This window comes from Procambarus clarkii, chromosome 27, assembly GCF_040958095.1.
Source record: "Procambarus clarkii isolate CNS0578487 chromosome 27, FALCON_Pclarkii_2.0, whole genome shotgun sequence".
In the NCBI taxonomy this organism is placed as follows: domain Eukaryota; kingdom Metazoa; phylum Arthropoda; class Malacostraca; order Decapoda; family Cambaridae; genus Procambarus; species Procambarus clarkii.
Genome location: NC_091176.1, coordinates 7,902,417 through 7,922,324, shown reverse-complemented (window position 1 = coordinate 7,922,324; position 19,908 = coordinate 7,902,417). Strand labels below are relative to the sequence as shown.

General features: G+C 56.3%; 1 protein-coding gene across 3 annotated transcripts in view; it reads right to left on the bottom strand.

Moving 5' to 3' along the window:
• Positions 1-19,908, bottom strand: part of LOC123762722 (solute carrier family 2, facilitated glucose transporter member 1) — a 366,608-nt gene that overhangs the window by 253,846 nt on the left and 92,854 nt on the right. Inside the window, exon 1 of one of the 3 annotated variants that reach the window (XM_069332311.1) lies at positions 17,874-18,235. The exons of the other annotated variants lie outside the window; for them this stretch is intronic. Coding sequence (XP_069188412.1) covers positions 17,874-17,921 — 48 coding nt within the window. The 5' untranslated portion in view covers positions 17,922-18,235. Of the gene's footprint in view, positions 1-17,873; positions 18,236-19,908 lie in introns of those variants that run through there. 3 annotated transcript variants of the gene reach the window in all.

The following is a 19,908-nucleotide window of genomic DNA, read 5'->3' as shown; positions in this document are numbered from 1 at the left end:
TAGCCACACCCTGACACAGCAACACCACTAGCCACACCCTGACACAGCAACACCACTAGCCACACCCTGACACAGCAACACCACTAGCCACACACACACCCTGACACAGCAACACCACTAGCCATACACACACCCTGACACAGAAAAACCACTAGCCACACCCTGACACAGCAACACCACTAGCCACACCCTGACACAGCAACACCACTAGCCACACACCCTGACACAGCAACACCACTAGCCACACCCTGACACAGCAACACCACTAGCCACACCCTGACACAGCAACACCACTAGCCACACACCCTGACACAGCAACACCACTAGCCACACACCCTGACACAGCAACACCACTAGCCACACACCCTGACACAGCAACACCACTAGCCACACACCCTGACACAGCAACACCACTAGCCACACACCCTGACACAGCAACACACTAGCCACACACCCTGACACAGCAACACCACTAGCCACACACACACCCTGACACAGCAACACCATTAGCCACAATCACACCCTGACACAGCAACACCACTAGCCACACACACACCCTGACACAGCAACACTACAAGCCACACACACACCCTGACACAGCAACACCACTAGCCACACACCCTGACACAGCAACACCACTAGCCACACACCCTGACACAGCAACACCACTAGCCACACACCCTGACACAGCACCACCACTAGCCACACACACCCTGACACAGCAACACCACTAGCCACACACCCTGACACAGCAACACCACTAGCCACACACACACCCTGACACAGCAACACCACTAGCCACACACCCTGACACAGCAACACCACTAGCCACACACCCTGACACAGCAACACCACTAGCCACACCCTGACACAGCAACACCACTAGCCACACACACACTGACACAGCAACACCACTAGCCACACACCCTGACACAGCAACACCACTAGCCACACACACCCTGACACAGCAAAACCACTAGCCACACACACCCTGACACAGCAACACCACTAGCCACACACACACTGAACAGCAACACCACTAGCCACACACACCCTGGCACAGCAAAACCACTAGCCACACCAGACACAGCAACACCACTAGCCACACACACACCCTGACACATCAACACCACTAGCCACACACACACCCTGACACAGCAACACCACTAGCCACACACCCTGACACAGCAACACCACTAGCCACACACACACACTGACACAGCAACACCACTAGCCACACACACCCTGACACAGCAACACCACTAGCCACACACCCTGACACAGCAACACCACTAGCCACACACCCTGACACAGCACCACCACTAGTCACACACACCCTGACACAGCAACACCACTAGCCACACACACACCCTGACACAGCAACACCACTAGCCACACACACACCCTGACACAGCAACACCACTAGCCACACACACACCCTGACACAGCAACACCACTAGCCACACACACACCCTGACACAGCAACACCACTAGCCACACACCCTGACACAGCAACACCACTAGCCACACACACACCCTGACACAGCAACACCACTAGCCACACACACACCCTGACACAGCAACACCAATAGCAACACACACACCCTGACACAGCAACACCACTAGCCACACACACACACACCCTGACACAGCAACACCACTAGTCACACACACACCCTGACACAGCAACACCACTAGCCACACACACACCCTGACACAGCAACACCACTAGCCACACACCTGACACAGCAACACCACTAGCCACACACACCTGACACAGCAACAACCACTAGCCACACACACCCTGACACAGCAACACCACTAGTCACACACACACCCTGACACAGCAACACCACTAGCCACACACACACCCTGACACAGCAACACCACTAGCCACACCCTGACACAGCAACACCACTAGCCACACACACACCTGACACAGCAACACCACTAGCCACACACACCGTGACACAGCAACACCACTAGCCACACACACACCCTGACACAGCAACACCACTAGCCACACCCTGACACAGCAAAACACTAGCCACACCCTGACACAGCAACACCACTAGCCACACACCCTGACACAGCAACACCACTAGCACACACACACCCTGACACAGCAACACCACTAGCCACACAACACCCTGACACAGCAACACCACTAGCCACACACACCCTGACACAGCAACACCACTAGCCACACCCTGACACAGCAATACCACTAGCCACACCCTGGACACAGCAACACCACTAGCCACACACCCTGACACATGCCAACACCACTAGCCACACCACCCTGACACAGCAACACCCACTAGCCACACCCTGACACAGCAATACCACTAGCCACACCCCTGAACACAGCAAACACCACTAGCCACAAGTACCTGACACAGCAACACCACTAGCCACACACCCTGACACAGCAAACACCACTAGCCAACACACTGACACCCTGCACAGCACACCACTAGCCACCACAACCCCTGACACAGCAACACCACTAGTCCCACACACCCTGGACACAGCAACCACCACTAGCCACACACCCTGACAACTAGTCAACACACTAGCCACTACACACACCCTGACACAAGCAACACCACTAGCCACAATCACACCCTGACACAGCAAAACCCTAGACACACAGCACATCCACGGACACAGCACATACACTGACACAGCACACACCCTGACTAAGCAACACCACTAGCCACACACCTGATCACAGCAAACACCACTAGCCCACACACCCTGACACAGCAAACACCACTAGCCACCACACCCTGACACCGCAACACCACTAGCCCCACACACACCCTGACCCAGCACACACCACTAGCCACACACCCTGACACAGCAAACACCACTAGCCACACCACACACCCTGACACAGCACACACTAGCACACACACCTGACACAGCAACACCCACTAGGCCACACACCACTGACACAGCAACACCACTAGCCACACCCTGACACAGCAACACCACTAGCCACACCCTGACACAGCAACACCACTAGCCACACACCCTGACACAGCAACACCACTAGCCACACACCCTGACACAGCAACACCACTAGCCACACACCCTGACACAGCAACACCACTAGCCACACCCTGACACAGCAACACCACTAGCCACACCCTGACACAGCAACACCACTAGCCACACCCTGACACAGCAACACCACTAGCCACACCCTGACACAGCAACACCACTAGCCACACACACACCCTGACACAGCAACACCACTAGCCACACACACCTGACACAGAAAACCACTAGCCACACCCTGACACAGCAACACCACTAGCACACCCTGACACAGCAACACCACTAGCCACACACCCTGACACAGCAACACCACTAGCCACACCCTGACACAGCAACACCACTAGCCACACAACACCCTGACACAGCAACACCACTAGCCACACCCTGACACAGCAACACCACTAGCCACACACCCTGACACAGCAACACCACTAGCCACACACCCTGACACAGCAACACCACTAGCCACACACCCTGACACAGCAACACCACTAGCCACACACACACCCTGACACAGCAACACCACTAGCCACACACACACCCTGACACAGCAACACCACTAGCCACACACACACCCTGACACAGCAACACCACTAGCCACACACACACCCTGACACAGCAACACCACTAGCCACACACACACACCCTGACACCAGCAACCACCACTAGCCACACACCCTGACACAGCAACACACTAGCCAACACCCTGACACAGCAACACCACTAGCCACACACCCTACACAGCAACACCACTAGCCACACACACCGTGACACAGCAACACCATTAGCCACACACCCTGACACAGCAACACCACTAGCCACACACACACCCTGACACAGCAACACCACTAGCCACACACACACCCTGACACAGCAACGCCACACCCTGACACAGCAACACCACTAGCCACACCCTGACACAGCAACACCACTAGCCACACCCTGACACAGCAACACCACTAGCCACACCCTGACACAGCAACACCACTAGCCACACACCCTGACACAGCAACACCACTAGCCACACACACACACCCTGACACAGCAACACCACTAGCCACACACACACCCTGACACAGCAACACCACTAGCCACACACACTGACACAGCAACACCACTAGCCACACACACCCTGACACAGCAACACCACTAGCCACACACACGCTGAAACAGCAACACCACTAGCCACACACTGAAACAGCAACACCACTAGCCACACACACCCTGACACAGCAACACCACTAGCCACACCCTGACACAGCAACACCACTAGCCACACACCCTGACACAGCAACACCACTAGCCACACACCCTGACACAGCAACACCACTAGCCACACACACACCCTGACACAGCAACACACTAGCCACACCCTGACACAGCAACACCACTAGCCACACCCTGACACAGCAACACCACTAGCAACACCCTGACACAGCAACACCACTAGCCACACCCTGACACAGCAACACCACTAGCCACACACACACCCTGACACAGCAACACCACTAGCCATACACACACCCTGACACAGAAAAACCACTAGCCACACCCTGACACAGCAACACCACTAGCCACACCCTGACACAGCAACACCACTAGCCACACACCCTGACACAGCAACACCACTAGCCACACCCTGACACAGCAACACCACTAGCCACACCCTGACACAGCAACACCACTAGCCACACACCCTGACACAGCAACACCACTAGCCACACACCCTGACACAGCAACACCACTAGCCACACACCCTGACACAGCAACACCACTAGCCACACACCCTGACACAGCAACACCACTAGCCACACACCCTGACACAGCAACACCACTAGCCACACACCCTGACACAGCAACACCACTAGCCACACACACACCCTGACACAGCAACACCATTAGCCACAATCACACCCTGACACAGCAACACCACTAGCCACACACACACCCTGACACAGCAACACTACAAGCCCACACACACACCCTGACACAGCAACACCACTAGCCACACACCCTGACACAGCAACACCACTAGCCACACACCCTGACACAGCAACACCACTAGCCACACACCCTGACACAGCACCACCACTAGCCACACACACCCTGACACAGCAACACCACTAGCCACACACCCTGACACAGCAACACCACTAGCCACACACACAACCCTGACACAGCAACACCACTAGCCACACACCCTGACACAGCAACACCACTAGCCACACACCCTGACACAGCAACACCACTAGCCACACCCTGACACAGCAACACCACTAGCCACACACACACTGACACAGCAACACCACTAGCCACACACCCTGACACAGCAACACCACTAGCCACACACACCCTGACACAGCAACACCACTAGCCACACACACCCTGACACAGCAACACCACTAGCCACACACACACTGAAACAGCAACACCACTAGCCACACACCTGGCACAGCAAAACCACTAGCCACACCCAGACACAGCAACACCACTAGCCACCACACACCCTGACACATCAACACCACTAGCCACACACACACCCTGACACAGCAACACCACTAGCCACACACCCTGACACAGCAACACCACTAGCCACACACACACACTGACACAGCAACACCACTAGCCACACACCCTGACACAGCAACACCACTAGCCACACACCCTGACACAGCAACACCACTAGCCACACACCTGACACAGCACCACCACTAGTCACACACCCTGACACAGCAACACCACTAGCCACACACACACCCTGACACAGCAACACCACTAGCCACACACACACCCTGACACAGCAACACCACTAGCCACACACACCCTGACACAGCAACACCACTAGCCACACACACCTGACACAGCAACACCACTAGCCACACACCCTGACACAGCAACACCACTAGCCACACACACACCCTGACACACACACCACTGAGCCACACACGACACCCTGACACAGCAACACCAATAGCAAACACACACACCCTGACACAGCAACACCACTAGCCACACACACACACACACCCTGACACAGCAACACCACTAGTCACACACACACCCTGACACAGCAACACCCACTAGCCACACACACACCCTGACACAGCAACACCACTAGCCACACCACCCTGACACAGCAACCACCACTAGCCACACACACCCTGACACAGCAACACCACTAGCCACACACACACCCTGACACAGCAACACCACTAGTCACACACACAACCTGACACAGCAACACCACTAGCCACACACACACCCTGACACAGCAACACCACTAGCCACACCCTGGACACAGCAACACCACTAAGCCACACACACACCCTGACAACAGCAACACCACTAGCCACACACACCGTGACACAGCAACACCACTAGCCACACACACACCCTGACACAGCAACACCACTAGCCACACCTGGACACAGCAAAAACACTAGCCACACCCTGACACAGCAACACCACTAGCCACACACACCCTGACACAGCAACACCACTAGCCACACACACACCCTGACACAGCAACACCACTAGCCACACAAACACCCCTGACACAGCAACACCACTAGCCACACACACCCAGACACAGCAACACCACTAGCCACACCCTGACACAGCAATACCACTAGCCACACCCTGACACAGCAACACCACTAGCCACACCCTGACACAGCAACACCACTAGCCACACACCCTGACACAGCAACACCACTAGCCACACACACCCTGACACAGCAACACCACTAGCCACACACACACCCTGACACAGCAACACCACTAGCCACACACCCTGACACAGCAACACCACTAGCCACACCCTGACACAGCAATACCACTAGCCACACCCTGACACAGCAACACCACTAGCCACACCCTGACACAGCAACACCACTAGCCACACACCCTGACACAGCAACACCACTAGCCACACACACACCCTGACACAGCAACACCACTAGCCACACACCCTGACACAGCAACACCACTAGCCACACCCTGACACAGCAACACCACTAGCCACACACCCTGACACAGCAACACCACTAGCCACACACCCTGACACAGCAACACCACTAGCCACACACACACCCTGACACAGCAACACCACTAGCCACACCCTGACACAGCAACACCACTAGCCACACCCTGACACAGCAACACCACTAGCCACACCCTGACACAGCAACACCACTAGCCACACCCTGACACAGCAACACCACTAGCCACACACCCTGACACAGCAACACCACTAGCCACACACCCTGACACAGCAACACCACTAGCCACACACCCTGACACAGCAACACCACTAGCCACACCCTGACACAGCAACACCACTAGCCACACCCTGACACAGCAACACCACTAGCCACACCCTGACACAGCAACACCACTAGCCACACCCTGACACAGCAACACCACTAGCCACACACACACCCTGACACAGCAACACCACTAGCCATACACACACCCTGACACAGAAAAACCACTAGCCACACCCTGACACAGCAACACCACTAGCTACACCCTGACACAGCAACACCACTAGCCACACACCCTGACACAGCAACACCACTAGCCACACCCTGACACAGCAACACCACTAGCCACACACACACCCTGACACAGCAACACCACTAGCCACACCCTGACACAGCAACACCACTAGCCACACACCCTGACACAGCAACACCACTAGCCACACACCCTGACACAGCAACACCACTAGCCACACACCCTGACACAGCAACACCACTAGCCACACACACACCCTGACACAGCAACACCACTAGCCACACACACACCCTGACACAGCAACACCACTAGCCACACACACACCCTGACACAGCAACACCCACTAGCCACACACACACCCTGACACAGCAACACCACTAGCCACACACACACCACCCTGACACAGCAACACCACTAGCCACACACCCTGACACAGCAACACCACTAGCCACACACCCTGACACAGCAACACCACTAGCCACACACCCTACACAGCAACACCACTAGCCACACACACCCTGACACAGCAACACCACTAGCCACACACCCTGACACAGCAACACCACTAGCCACACACACACCCTGACACAGCAACACCACTAGCCACACACACACCCTGACACAGCAAACGCCACACCCTGACACAGCAACACCACTAGCCACACCCTGACACAGCAACACCACTAGCCACACCCTGACACAGCAACACCACTAAGCCACACCCTGACACAGCAACAACACTAGCCACACACCCTGACACAGCAACACCACTAGCCACACACCCTGACACAGCAACACCACTAGCCACACACCCTGACACAGCAACACCACTAGCCACACACCCTGACACAGCAACACCACTAGCCACACACCCTGACACAGCAACACCACTAGCCACACACCCTGACACAGCAACACCACTAGCCACACCCTGACACAGCAACACCACTAGCCACACCCTGACACAGCAACACCACTAGCCACACCCTGACACAGCAACACCACTAGCCACACCCTGACACAGCAACACCACTAGCCACACCCTGACACAGCAAACACCACTAAGCCACACACACACCCTGACACAGCAACACCACTAGCCACACCCTGACACAGCAACACCACTAGCCACACACCCTGACACAGCAACACCACTAGCCACACCCTGACACAGCAACACCACTAGCCACACCCTGACACAGCAACACCACTAGCCACACACACACCCTGACACAGCAACACCACTAGCCACACCCTGACACAGCAACACCACTAGCCACACACCCTGACACAGCAACACCACTAGCCACAACACCCTGACACAGCAACACCACTAGCCACACACCCTGACACAGCAACACCACTAGCCACACACACACCCTGACACAGCAACACCACTAGCCACAATCACACCCTGACACAGCAACACCACTAGCCACACACACACCCTGACACAGCAACACTACTAGCCACACACACACCCTGACACAGCAACACCACTAGCCACACACCCTGACACAGCAACACCACTAGCCACACACCCTGACACAGCAACACCACAAGCCACACACCCTGACACAGCACCACCACTAGCCACACACACCCTGACACAGCAACACCACTAGCCACACACCCTGACACAGCAACACCACTAGCCACACACACACCTGACACAGCAACACCACTAGCCACACACCCTGACACAGCAACACCACTAGCCACACACCCTGTCACAGCAACACCACTAGCCACACCCTGACACAGCAACACCACTAGCCACACACACACTGACACAGCAACACCACTAGCCACACACCCTGACACAGCAACACCACTAGCCACACACACCCTGACACAGCAACACCACTAGCCACACACACCCTGACACAGCAACACCACTAGCCACACACACACTGAAACAGCAACACCACTAGCCACACACACCCTGACACAGCAACACCACTAGCCACACCCTGACACAGCAACACCACTAGCCACACACACACCCTGACACATCAACACCACTAGCCACACACACACCCTGACACAGCAACACCACTAGCCACACACCCTGACACAGCAACACCACTAGCCACACACACACACTGACACAGCAACACCACTAGCCACACACACCCTGACACAGCAACACCACTAGCCACACACCCTGACACAGCAACACCACTAGCCACACACCCTGACACAGCACCACCACTAGTCACACACACCCTGACACAGCAACACCACTAGCCACACACACAGTGTGTGTGTGGCTAGTGGTGTTGCTGTGTCAGGGTGTGTACTCACCTCATATAGGTGAGTACACACCCTGACACAGCAACACCACTAGCCACACACACACCCTGACACAGCAACACCACTAGCCACACACACACCCTGACACAGCAACACCACTAGCCACACACACACCCTGACACAGCAACACCACTAGCCACACACACACCCTGACACAGCAACACCACTAGCCACACACCCTGACACAGCAACACCACTAGCCACACACACCCTGACACAGCAACACCACTAGCCACACACACCCTGACACAGCAACACCACTAGCCACACACACGCTGAAACAGCAACACCACTAGCCACACACTGAAACAGCAACACCACTAGCCACACACACACCCTGACACAGCAACACCACTAGCCACACCCTGACACAGCAACACCACTAGCCACACACCCTGACACAGCAACACCACTAGCCACACACCCTGACACAGCAACACCACTAGCCACACACACACCCTGACACAGCAACACCACTAGCCACACCCTGACACAGCAACACCACTAGCCACACCCTGACACAGCAACACCACTAGCCACACCCTGACACAGCAACACCACTAGCCACACCCTGACACAGCAACACCACTAGCCACACACACACCCTGACACAGCAACACCACTAGCCACAATCACACCCTGACACAGCAACACCACTAGCCACACACACACCCTGACACAGCAACACTACTAGCCACACACACACCCTGACACAGCAACACCACTAGCCACACACCCTGACACAGCAACACCACTAGCCACACACCCTGACACAGCAACACCACAAGCCACACACCCTGACACAGCACCACCACTAGCCACACACACCCTGACACAGCAACACCACTAGCCACACACCCTGACACAGCAACACCACTAGCCACACACACACCCTGACACAGCAACACCACTAGCCACACACCCTGACACAGCAACACCACTAGCCACACACCCTGTCACAGCAACACCACTAGCCACACCCTGACACAGCAACACCACTAGCCACACACACACTGACACAGCAACACCACTAGCCACACACCCTGACACAGCAACACCACTAGCCACACACACCCTGACACAGCAACACCACTAGCCACACACACCCTGACACAGCAACACCACTAGCCACACACACACTGAAACAGCAACACCACTAGCCACACACACCCTGACACAGCAACACCACTAGCCACACCCTGACACAGCAACACCACTAGCCACACACACACCCTGACACATCAACACCACTAGCCACACACACACCCTGACACAGCAACACCACTAGCCACACACCCTGACACAGCAACACCACTAGCCACACACACACACTGACACAGCAACACCACTAGCCACACACACCCTGACACAGCAACACCACTAGCCACACACCCTGACACAGCAACACCACTAGCCACACACCCTGACACAGCACCACCACTAGTCACACACACCCTGACACAGCAACACCACTAGCCACACACACAGTGTGTGTGTGGCTAGTGGTGTTGCTGTGTCAGGGTGTGTACTCACCTCATATAGGTGAGTACACACCCTGACACAGCAACACCACTAGCCACACACACACCCTGACACAGCAACACCACTAGCCACACACACACCCTGACACAGCAACACCACTAGCCACACACACACCCTGACACAGCAACACCACTAGCCACACACACACCCTGACACAGCAACACCACTAGCCACACACCCTGACACAGCAACACCACTAGCCACACACACCCTGACACAGCAACACCACTAGCCACACACACCCTGACACAGCAACACCACTAGCCACACACACGCTGAAACAGCAACACCACTAGCCACACACTGAAACAGCAACACCACTAGCCACACACACACCCTGACACAGCAACACCACTAGCCACACCCTGACACAGCAACACCACTAGCCCACACACCCTGACACAGCAACACCACTAGCCACACACCCTGACACAGCAACACCACTAGCCACACACACACCCTGACACAGCAACACCACTAGCCACACCCTGACACAGCAACACCACTAGCCACACCCTGACACAGCAACACCACTAGCCACACCCTGACACAGCAACACCACTAGCCACACCCTGACACAGCAACACCACTAGCCACACACACACCCTGACACAGCAACACCACTAGCCATACACACACCCTGACACAGAAAAACCACTAGCCACACCCTGACACAGCAACACCACTAGCCACACCCTGACACAGCAACACCACTAGCCACACACCCTGACACAGCAACACCACTAGCCACACACCCTGACACAGCAACACCACTAGCCACACACCCTGACACAGCAACACCACTAGCCACACACACACCCTGACACAGCAACACCATTAGCCACAATCACACCCTGACACAGCAACACCACTAGCCACACACACACCCTGACACAGCAACACTACTAGCCACACACACACCCTGACACAGCAACACCACTAGCCACACACCCTGACACAGCAACACCACTAGCCACACACCCTGACACAGCAACACCACTAGCCACACACACACCCTGACACAGCAACACCACTAGCCACACACCCTGACACAGCAACACCACTAGCCACACACCCTGACACAGCAACACCACTAGCCACACCCTGACACAGCAACACCACTAGCCACACACACACTGACACAGCAACACCACTAGCCACACACCCTGACACAGCAACACCACTAGCCACACACACCCTGACACAGCAACACCACTAGCCACACACACCCTGACACAGCAACACCACTAGCCACACACACACTGAAACAGCAACACCACTAGCCACACACACCCTGGCACAGCAAAACCACTAGCCACACCCAGACACAGCAACACCACTAGCCACACACACACCCTGACACATCAACACCACTAGCCACACACACACCCTGACACAGCAACACCACTAGCCACACACCCTGACACAGCAACACCACTAGCCACACACACACACTGACACAGCAACACCACTAGCCACACACACCCTGACACAGCAACACCACTAGCCACACACCCTGACACAGCAACACCACTAGCCACACACCCTGACACAGCACCACCACTAGTCACACACACCCTGACACAGCAACACCACTAGCCACACACACACCCTGACACAGCAACACCACTAGCCACACACACACCCTGACACAGCAACACCACTAGCCACACACACACCCTGACACAGCAACACCACTAGCCACACACACACCCTGACACAGCAACACCACTAGCCACACACCCTGACACAGCAACACCACTAGCCACACACACACCCTGACACAGCAACACCACTAGCCACACACACACCCTGACACAGCAACACCAATAGCAACACACACACCCTGACACAGCAACACCACTAGCCACACACACACACACCCTGACACAGCAACACCACTAGTCACACACACACCCTGACACAGCAACACCACTAGCCACACACACACCCTGACACAGCAACACCACTAGCCACACACCCTGACACAGCAACACCACTAGCCACACACACCCTGACACAGCAACACCACTAGCCACACACACACCCTGACACAGCAACACCACTAGTCACACACACACCCTGACACAGCAACACCACTAGCCACACACACACCCTGACACAGCAACACCACTAGCCACACCCTGACACAGCAACACCACTAGCCACACACACACCCTGACACAGCAACACCACTAGCCACACACACCGTGACATAGCAACACCACTAGCCACACACACACCCTGACACAGCAACACCACTAGCCACACCCTGACACAGCAAAACACTAGCCACACCCTGACACAGCAACACCACTAGCCACACACCCTGACACAGCAACACCACTAGCCACACACACACCCTGACACAGCAACACCACTAGCCACACAAACACCCTGACACAGCAACACCACTAGCCACACACACCCTGACACAGCAACACCACTAGCCACACCCTGACACAGCAATACCACTAGCCACACCCTGACACAGCAACACCACTAGCCACACCCTGACACAGCAACACCACTAGCCACACACCCTGACACAGCAACACCACTAGCCACACACACACCCTGACACAGCAACACCACTAGCCACACACACACCCTGACACAGCAACACCACTAGCCACACACCCTGACACAGCAACACCACTAGCCACACCCTGACACAGCAATACCACTAGCCACACCTTGACACAGCAACACCACTAGCCACACCCTGACACAGCAACACCACTAGCCACACACCCTGACACAGCAACACCACTAGCCACACACACACCCTGACACAGCAACACCACTAGCCACACACCCTGACACAGCAACACCACTAGCCACACACACCCTGACACAGCAACACCACTAGCCACACACCCTGACACAGCATCACCACTAGCCACACACACACCCTGACACAGCAACACCACTAGCCACACACCCTGACACAGCAACACCACTAGCCACACACACACCCTGACACAGCAACACCACTAGCCACACACACACCCTGACACAGCAACACCACTAGCCACACACCCTGACACAGCAACACCACTAGCCACACCCTGACACAGCAATACCACTAGCCACACCCTGACACAGCAACACCACTAGCCACACCCTGACACAGCAACACCACTAGCCACACACCCTGACACAGCAACACCACTAGCCACACACACACCCTGACACAGCAACACCACTAGCCACACACCCTGACACAGCAACACCACTAGCCACACACACCCTGACACAGCAACACCACTAGCCACACACCCTGACACAGCAACACCACTAGCCACACACACACCCTGACACAGCAACACCACTAGCCACACACACACACTGACACAGCAACACCACTAGCCACACACCCTGACACAGCAACACCACTAGCCACACACCCTGACACAGCAACACCACTAGCCACACACACACCCTGACACAGCAACACCACTAGCCACACACCCTGACACAGCAACACCACTAACCACACACACATCCTGACACAGCAACACCACTAGCCACACACACATCCTGACACAGCAACACCACTAGCCACACACCCTGACACAGCAACACCACTAGCCACACACCCTGACACAGCAACACCACTAGCCACACACACACCCTGACACAGCAACACCACTAGCCACACACACCCTGACACAGCAACACCACTAGCCACACACACACCCTGACACAGCAACACCACTAGCCACACACCCTGACACAGCAACACCACTAGCCACGCACACACCCTGACACAGCAACACCACTAGCCACACACACACCCTGACACAGCAACACCACTCGCCACACACCCTGACACAGCAACACCACTAGCCACACACACACCCTGACACAGCAACACCACTAGCCACACACACCCTGACACAGCAACACCACTAGCCACACACACACCCTGACACAGCAACACCACTAGCCACACACACACCCTGACACAGCAACACCACTAGCCACACACACACACACCCTGACACAGCAACACCACTAGCCACACACCCTGACACAGCAACACCACTAGCCACACAACCTGACACAGCAACACCACTAGCCACACACCCTGACACAGCAACACCACTAGCCACACACCCTGACACAGCAACACCACTAGCCACACACACACATATTAATAGGATAACGACAGCAGCGTACTCTACACTGGCAAAAGTTAGAACATCATTCAGAAACCTAAGTAAGGAGGCATTTAGGGCGCTTTACACTGCCTACGTAAGGCCAGTCTTAGAGTATGCCGCCTCATCATGGAGTCCCCATCTGAAGAAGCATATAATGAAACTGGAAAAGGTTCAGAGGTTTGCAACGAGACTCGTCCCAGAGCTACGAGGGATGGGGTATGAAGAGCGCCTGAGGGAACTGTGCCTTACGACACTAGAAAGAAGAAGGGAGAGGGGGGACATGATAGGAACGTATAAGATACTCAGAGGAATTGACAGAGTGGACATAGACGAAATGTTCACACGGAATAGTAACAGAACGAGAGGACATGGATGGAAGCTTGAAACTCAGATGAGTCACAGAGATGTTAGGAAGTTTTCTTTTAGCGTGAGAGTAGTGGGGAAATGGAATGCACTTCAGGAACAGGTTGTGGAAGCAAATACTATTCATAATTTTAAAACCAGGTATGATAGGGAAATGGGACAGGAGTCATTGCTGTAAACAACCGATGCTCGAAAGGCGGGATCCAAGAGTCAATGCTCGATCCTGCAAGCACATATAGGTGAGTACATATAGGTGAGTACACACCCTGACACAGCAACACCACTAGCCACACACCCTGACACAGCAACACCACTAGCCACACACACACCCTGACACATCAACACCACTAGCCACACACACCCTGACACAGCAACACCACTAGCCACACACACACCCTGACACAGCAACACCACTAGCCACACACACACCCTGACACAGCAACACCACTAGCCACACACACACCCTGACACAGCAACACCACTAGCCACACACACACACACCCTGACACAGCAACACCACTAGCCACACACCCTGACACAGCAACACCACTAGCCACACACCCTGACACAGCAACACCACTAGCCACACACACACCCTGACACAGCAACACCACTAGCCACACACCCTGACACAGCAACACCACTAGCCACACACCCTGACACAGCAACACCACTAGCCACACACACACACCCTGACACAGCAACACCACTAGCCACACCCTGACACAGCAACACCACTAGCCACACCCTGACACAGCAACACCACTAGCCACACACCCTGACACATCAACACCACTAGCCACACACACACCCTGACACAGCAACACCACTAGCCACACACACACACCCTGACACATCAACACCACTAGCCACACACACACCCTGACACAGCAACACCACTAGCCACACACACACCCTGACACAGCAACACCACTAGCCACACACACACCCTGACACAGCAACACCACTAGCCACACACACCCTGACACAGCAACACCACTAGCCACACACCCTGACACAGCAACACCACTAGCCACACACCCTGACACAGCAACACCACTAGCCACACCCTGACACAGCAACACCACTAGCCACACACACACCCTGACACAGCAACACCACTAGCCACACACACACCCTGACACAGCAACACCACTAGCCACACCCTGACACAGCAACACCACTAGCCACACCCTGACACAGCAACACCACTAGCCACACACCCTGACACATCAATACCACTAGCCACACACCCTGACACAGCAACACCACTAGCCACACCCTGACACAGCAACACCACTAGCCACACACCCTGACACAGCAACACCACTAGCCACACACACACCCTGACACAGCAACACCACTAGCCACACACACACCCTGACACAGCAACACCACTAGCCACACACACACCCTGACACAGCAACACCACTAGCCACACACCCTGACACATCAACACCACTAGCCACACACACACCCTGACACAGCAACACCACTAGCCACACACACACCCTGACACAGCAACACCACTAGCCACACACACACCCTGACACAGCAACACCACTAGCCACACCCTGACACAGCAACACCACTAGCCACACACACACCCTGACACAGCAACACCACTAGCCACACCCTGACACAGCAACACCACTAGCCACACACACACCCTGACACAGCAACACCACTAGCCACACCCTGACATAGCAACACCACTAGCCACACACACACCCTGACACAGCAACACCACTAGCCACACACACACCCTGACACAGCAACACCACTAGCCACACCCTGACATAGCAACACCACTAGCCACACACACACCCTGATACAGCAACACCACTAGCCACACCCTGACACAGCAACACCACTAGCCACACACACACCCTGACACTATACCTGAATAAACTCCTTGAGTGTGATGGAGTACTGGTCATCTTTAGCCATGGTGCCGGGATGGTAGCGGGATGGTGCTGGGATGGAGCCGGGATGGTGCCGGGATGGTGCCGGGATGATGCTGGGATGGTGCTGGGATGGTAGGCTTCCTCAGCTCTCAAGATTCAGGCACCACAAATAAAGCTTCAACTGCGGACACACAGCACTCTATGTACCACTATGTACCACTATGTACACAAAGGTGTCGTCCACAGGTAACACCTCTGTGCTACTTGACGCCTCAATAAATCCTTCACTTCAAATCCTTCTCCACAAAAAATGTTGTTTTCAAAGGAACACTTAAACGTCACCGCCGACCTTAACGACCCAACTATCACTGATCACACGAGCCTGGCCACCAGTCAGAGGCTGCCTGGGGGGGGGGGCACTAGACGTGAGGGAGGGGGGGCACTAGACGTGAGGGAGGGGGGCACTAGACGTGAGGGAGGGGGGGCACTAGACGTGAGGGAGGGGGGCACTAGACGTGAGGGAGGGGGGGCACTAGACGTGAGGGAGGGGGGGCACTAGACGTGAGGGAGGGGGGGCACTAGACGTGAGGGAGGGGGGCACTAGACGTGAGGGAGGGGGGGCACTAGACGTGAGGGAGGGGGGCACTAGACGTGAGGGAGGGGGGGCACTAGACGTGAGGGAGGGGGGGGCACTAGACGTGAGGGAGGGGGGGGCACTAGACGTGAGGGAGGGAGGGCACTAGACGTGAGGGAGGGGGGGCACTAGACGTGAGGGAGGGGGGCACTAGACGTGAGGGAGGGGGGGACACTAGACGTGAGGGAGGGGGGCACTAGACGTGAGGGAGGGGGGCACTAGACGTGAGGGAGGGGGGGCACTAGACGTGAGGGAGGGGGGCACTAGACGTGAGGGAGGGGGGGCACTAGACGTGAGGGAGGGGGGGCACTAGACGTGAGGGAGGGGGGGGCACTAGACGTGAGGGAGCGGGGGGGCACTAGACGTGAGGGAGGGGGGGCACTAGACGTGAGGGAGGGGGGGCACTAGACGTGAGGGAGGGGGGCACTAGACGTGAGGGAGGGGGGCACTAGACGTGAGGGAGGGGGGGCACTAGACGTGAGGGAGGGGGGCACTAGACGTGAGGGAGGGGGGCACTAGACGTGAGGGAGGGGGGGCACTAGACGTGAGGGAGGGGGGCACTAGACGTGAGGGAGGGGGGGCACTAGACGTGAGGGAGGGGGGCACTAGACGTGAGGGAGGGGGGGGCACTAGACGTGAGGGAGGGGGGGCACTAGACGTGAGGGAGGGGGAGGCACTAGACGTGAGGGAGGGGGAGGCACTAGACGTGAGGGAGGGGGGCACTAGACGTGAGGGAGGGGGGCACTAGACGTGAGGGAGGGGGGGCACTAGACGTGAGGGAGGGGGGCACTAGACGTGAGGGAGGGGGGCACTAGACGTGAGGGAGGGGGGCACTAGACGTGAGGGAGGGAGGGGCACTAGACGTGAGGAAGGGGGGGGCACTAGACGTGAGGGAGGGGGGCACTAGACGTGAGGGAGGGGGGCACTAGACGTGAGGGAGGGGGGGGCACTAGACGTGAGGGAGGGGGGGCACTAGACGTGAAGGAGGGGGGCACTAGACGTGAGGGAGGGGGGCACTAGACGTGAGGGAGGGGGGCACTAGACGTGAGGGAGGGAGGGGCACTAGACGTGAGGGAGGGGGGGCACTAGACGTGAGGGAGGGGGGCACTAGACGTGAGGGAGGGGGGCACTAGACGTGAGGGAGGGGGGCACTAGACGTGAGGGAGGGGGGGGGGCACTAGACGTGAGGGAGGGGGGCACTAGACTTGAGGGAGGGGAGGGGGCACTAGACGTGAGGGAGGGGGGGCACTAGACGTGAGGGAGGGGGGCACTAGACGTGAGGGGGGGCACTAGACGTGAGGGAGGGGGGCACTAGACGTGAGGGAGGGGGGCACTAGACGTGTGGGAGGGGGGGGGCACTAGACGTGAGGGAGGGGCACTAGACGTGAGGGAGGGG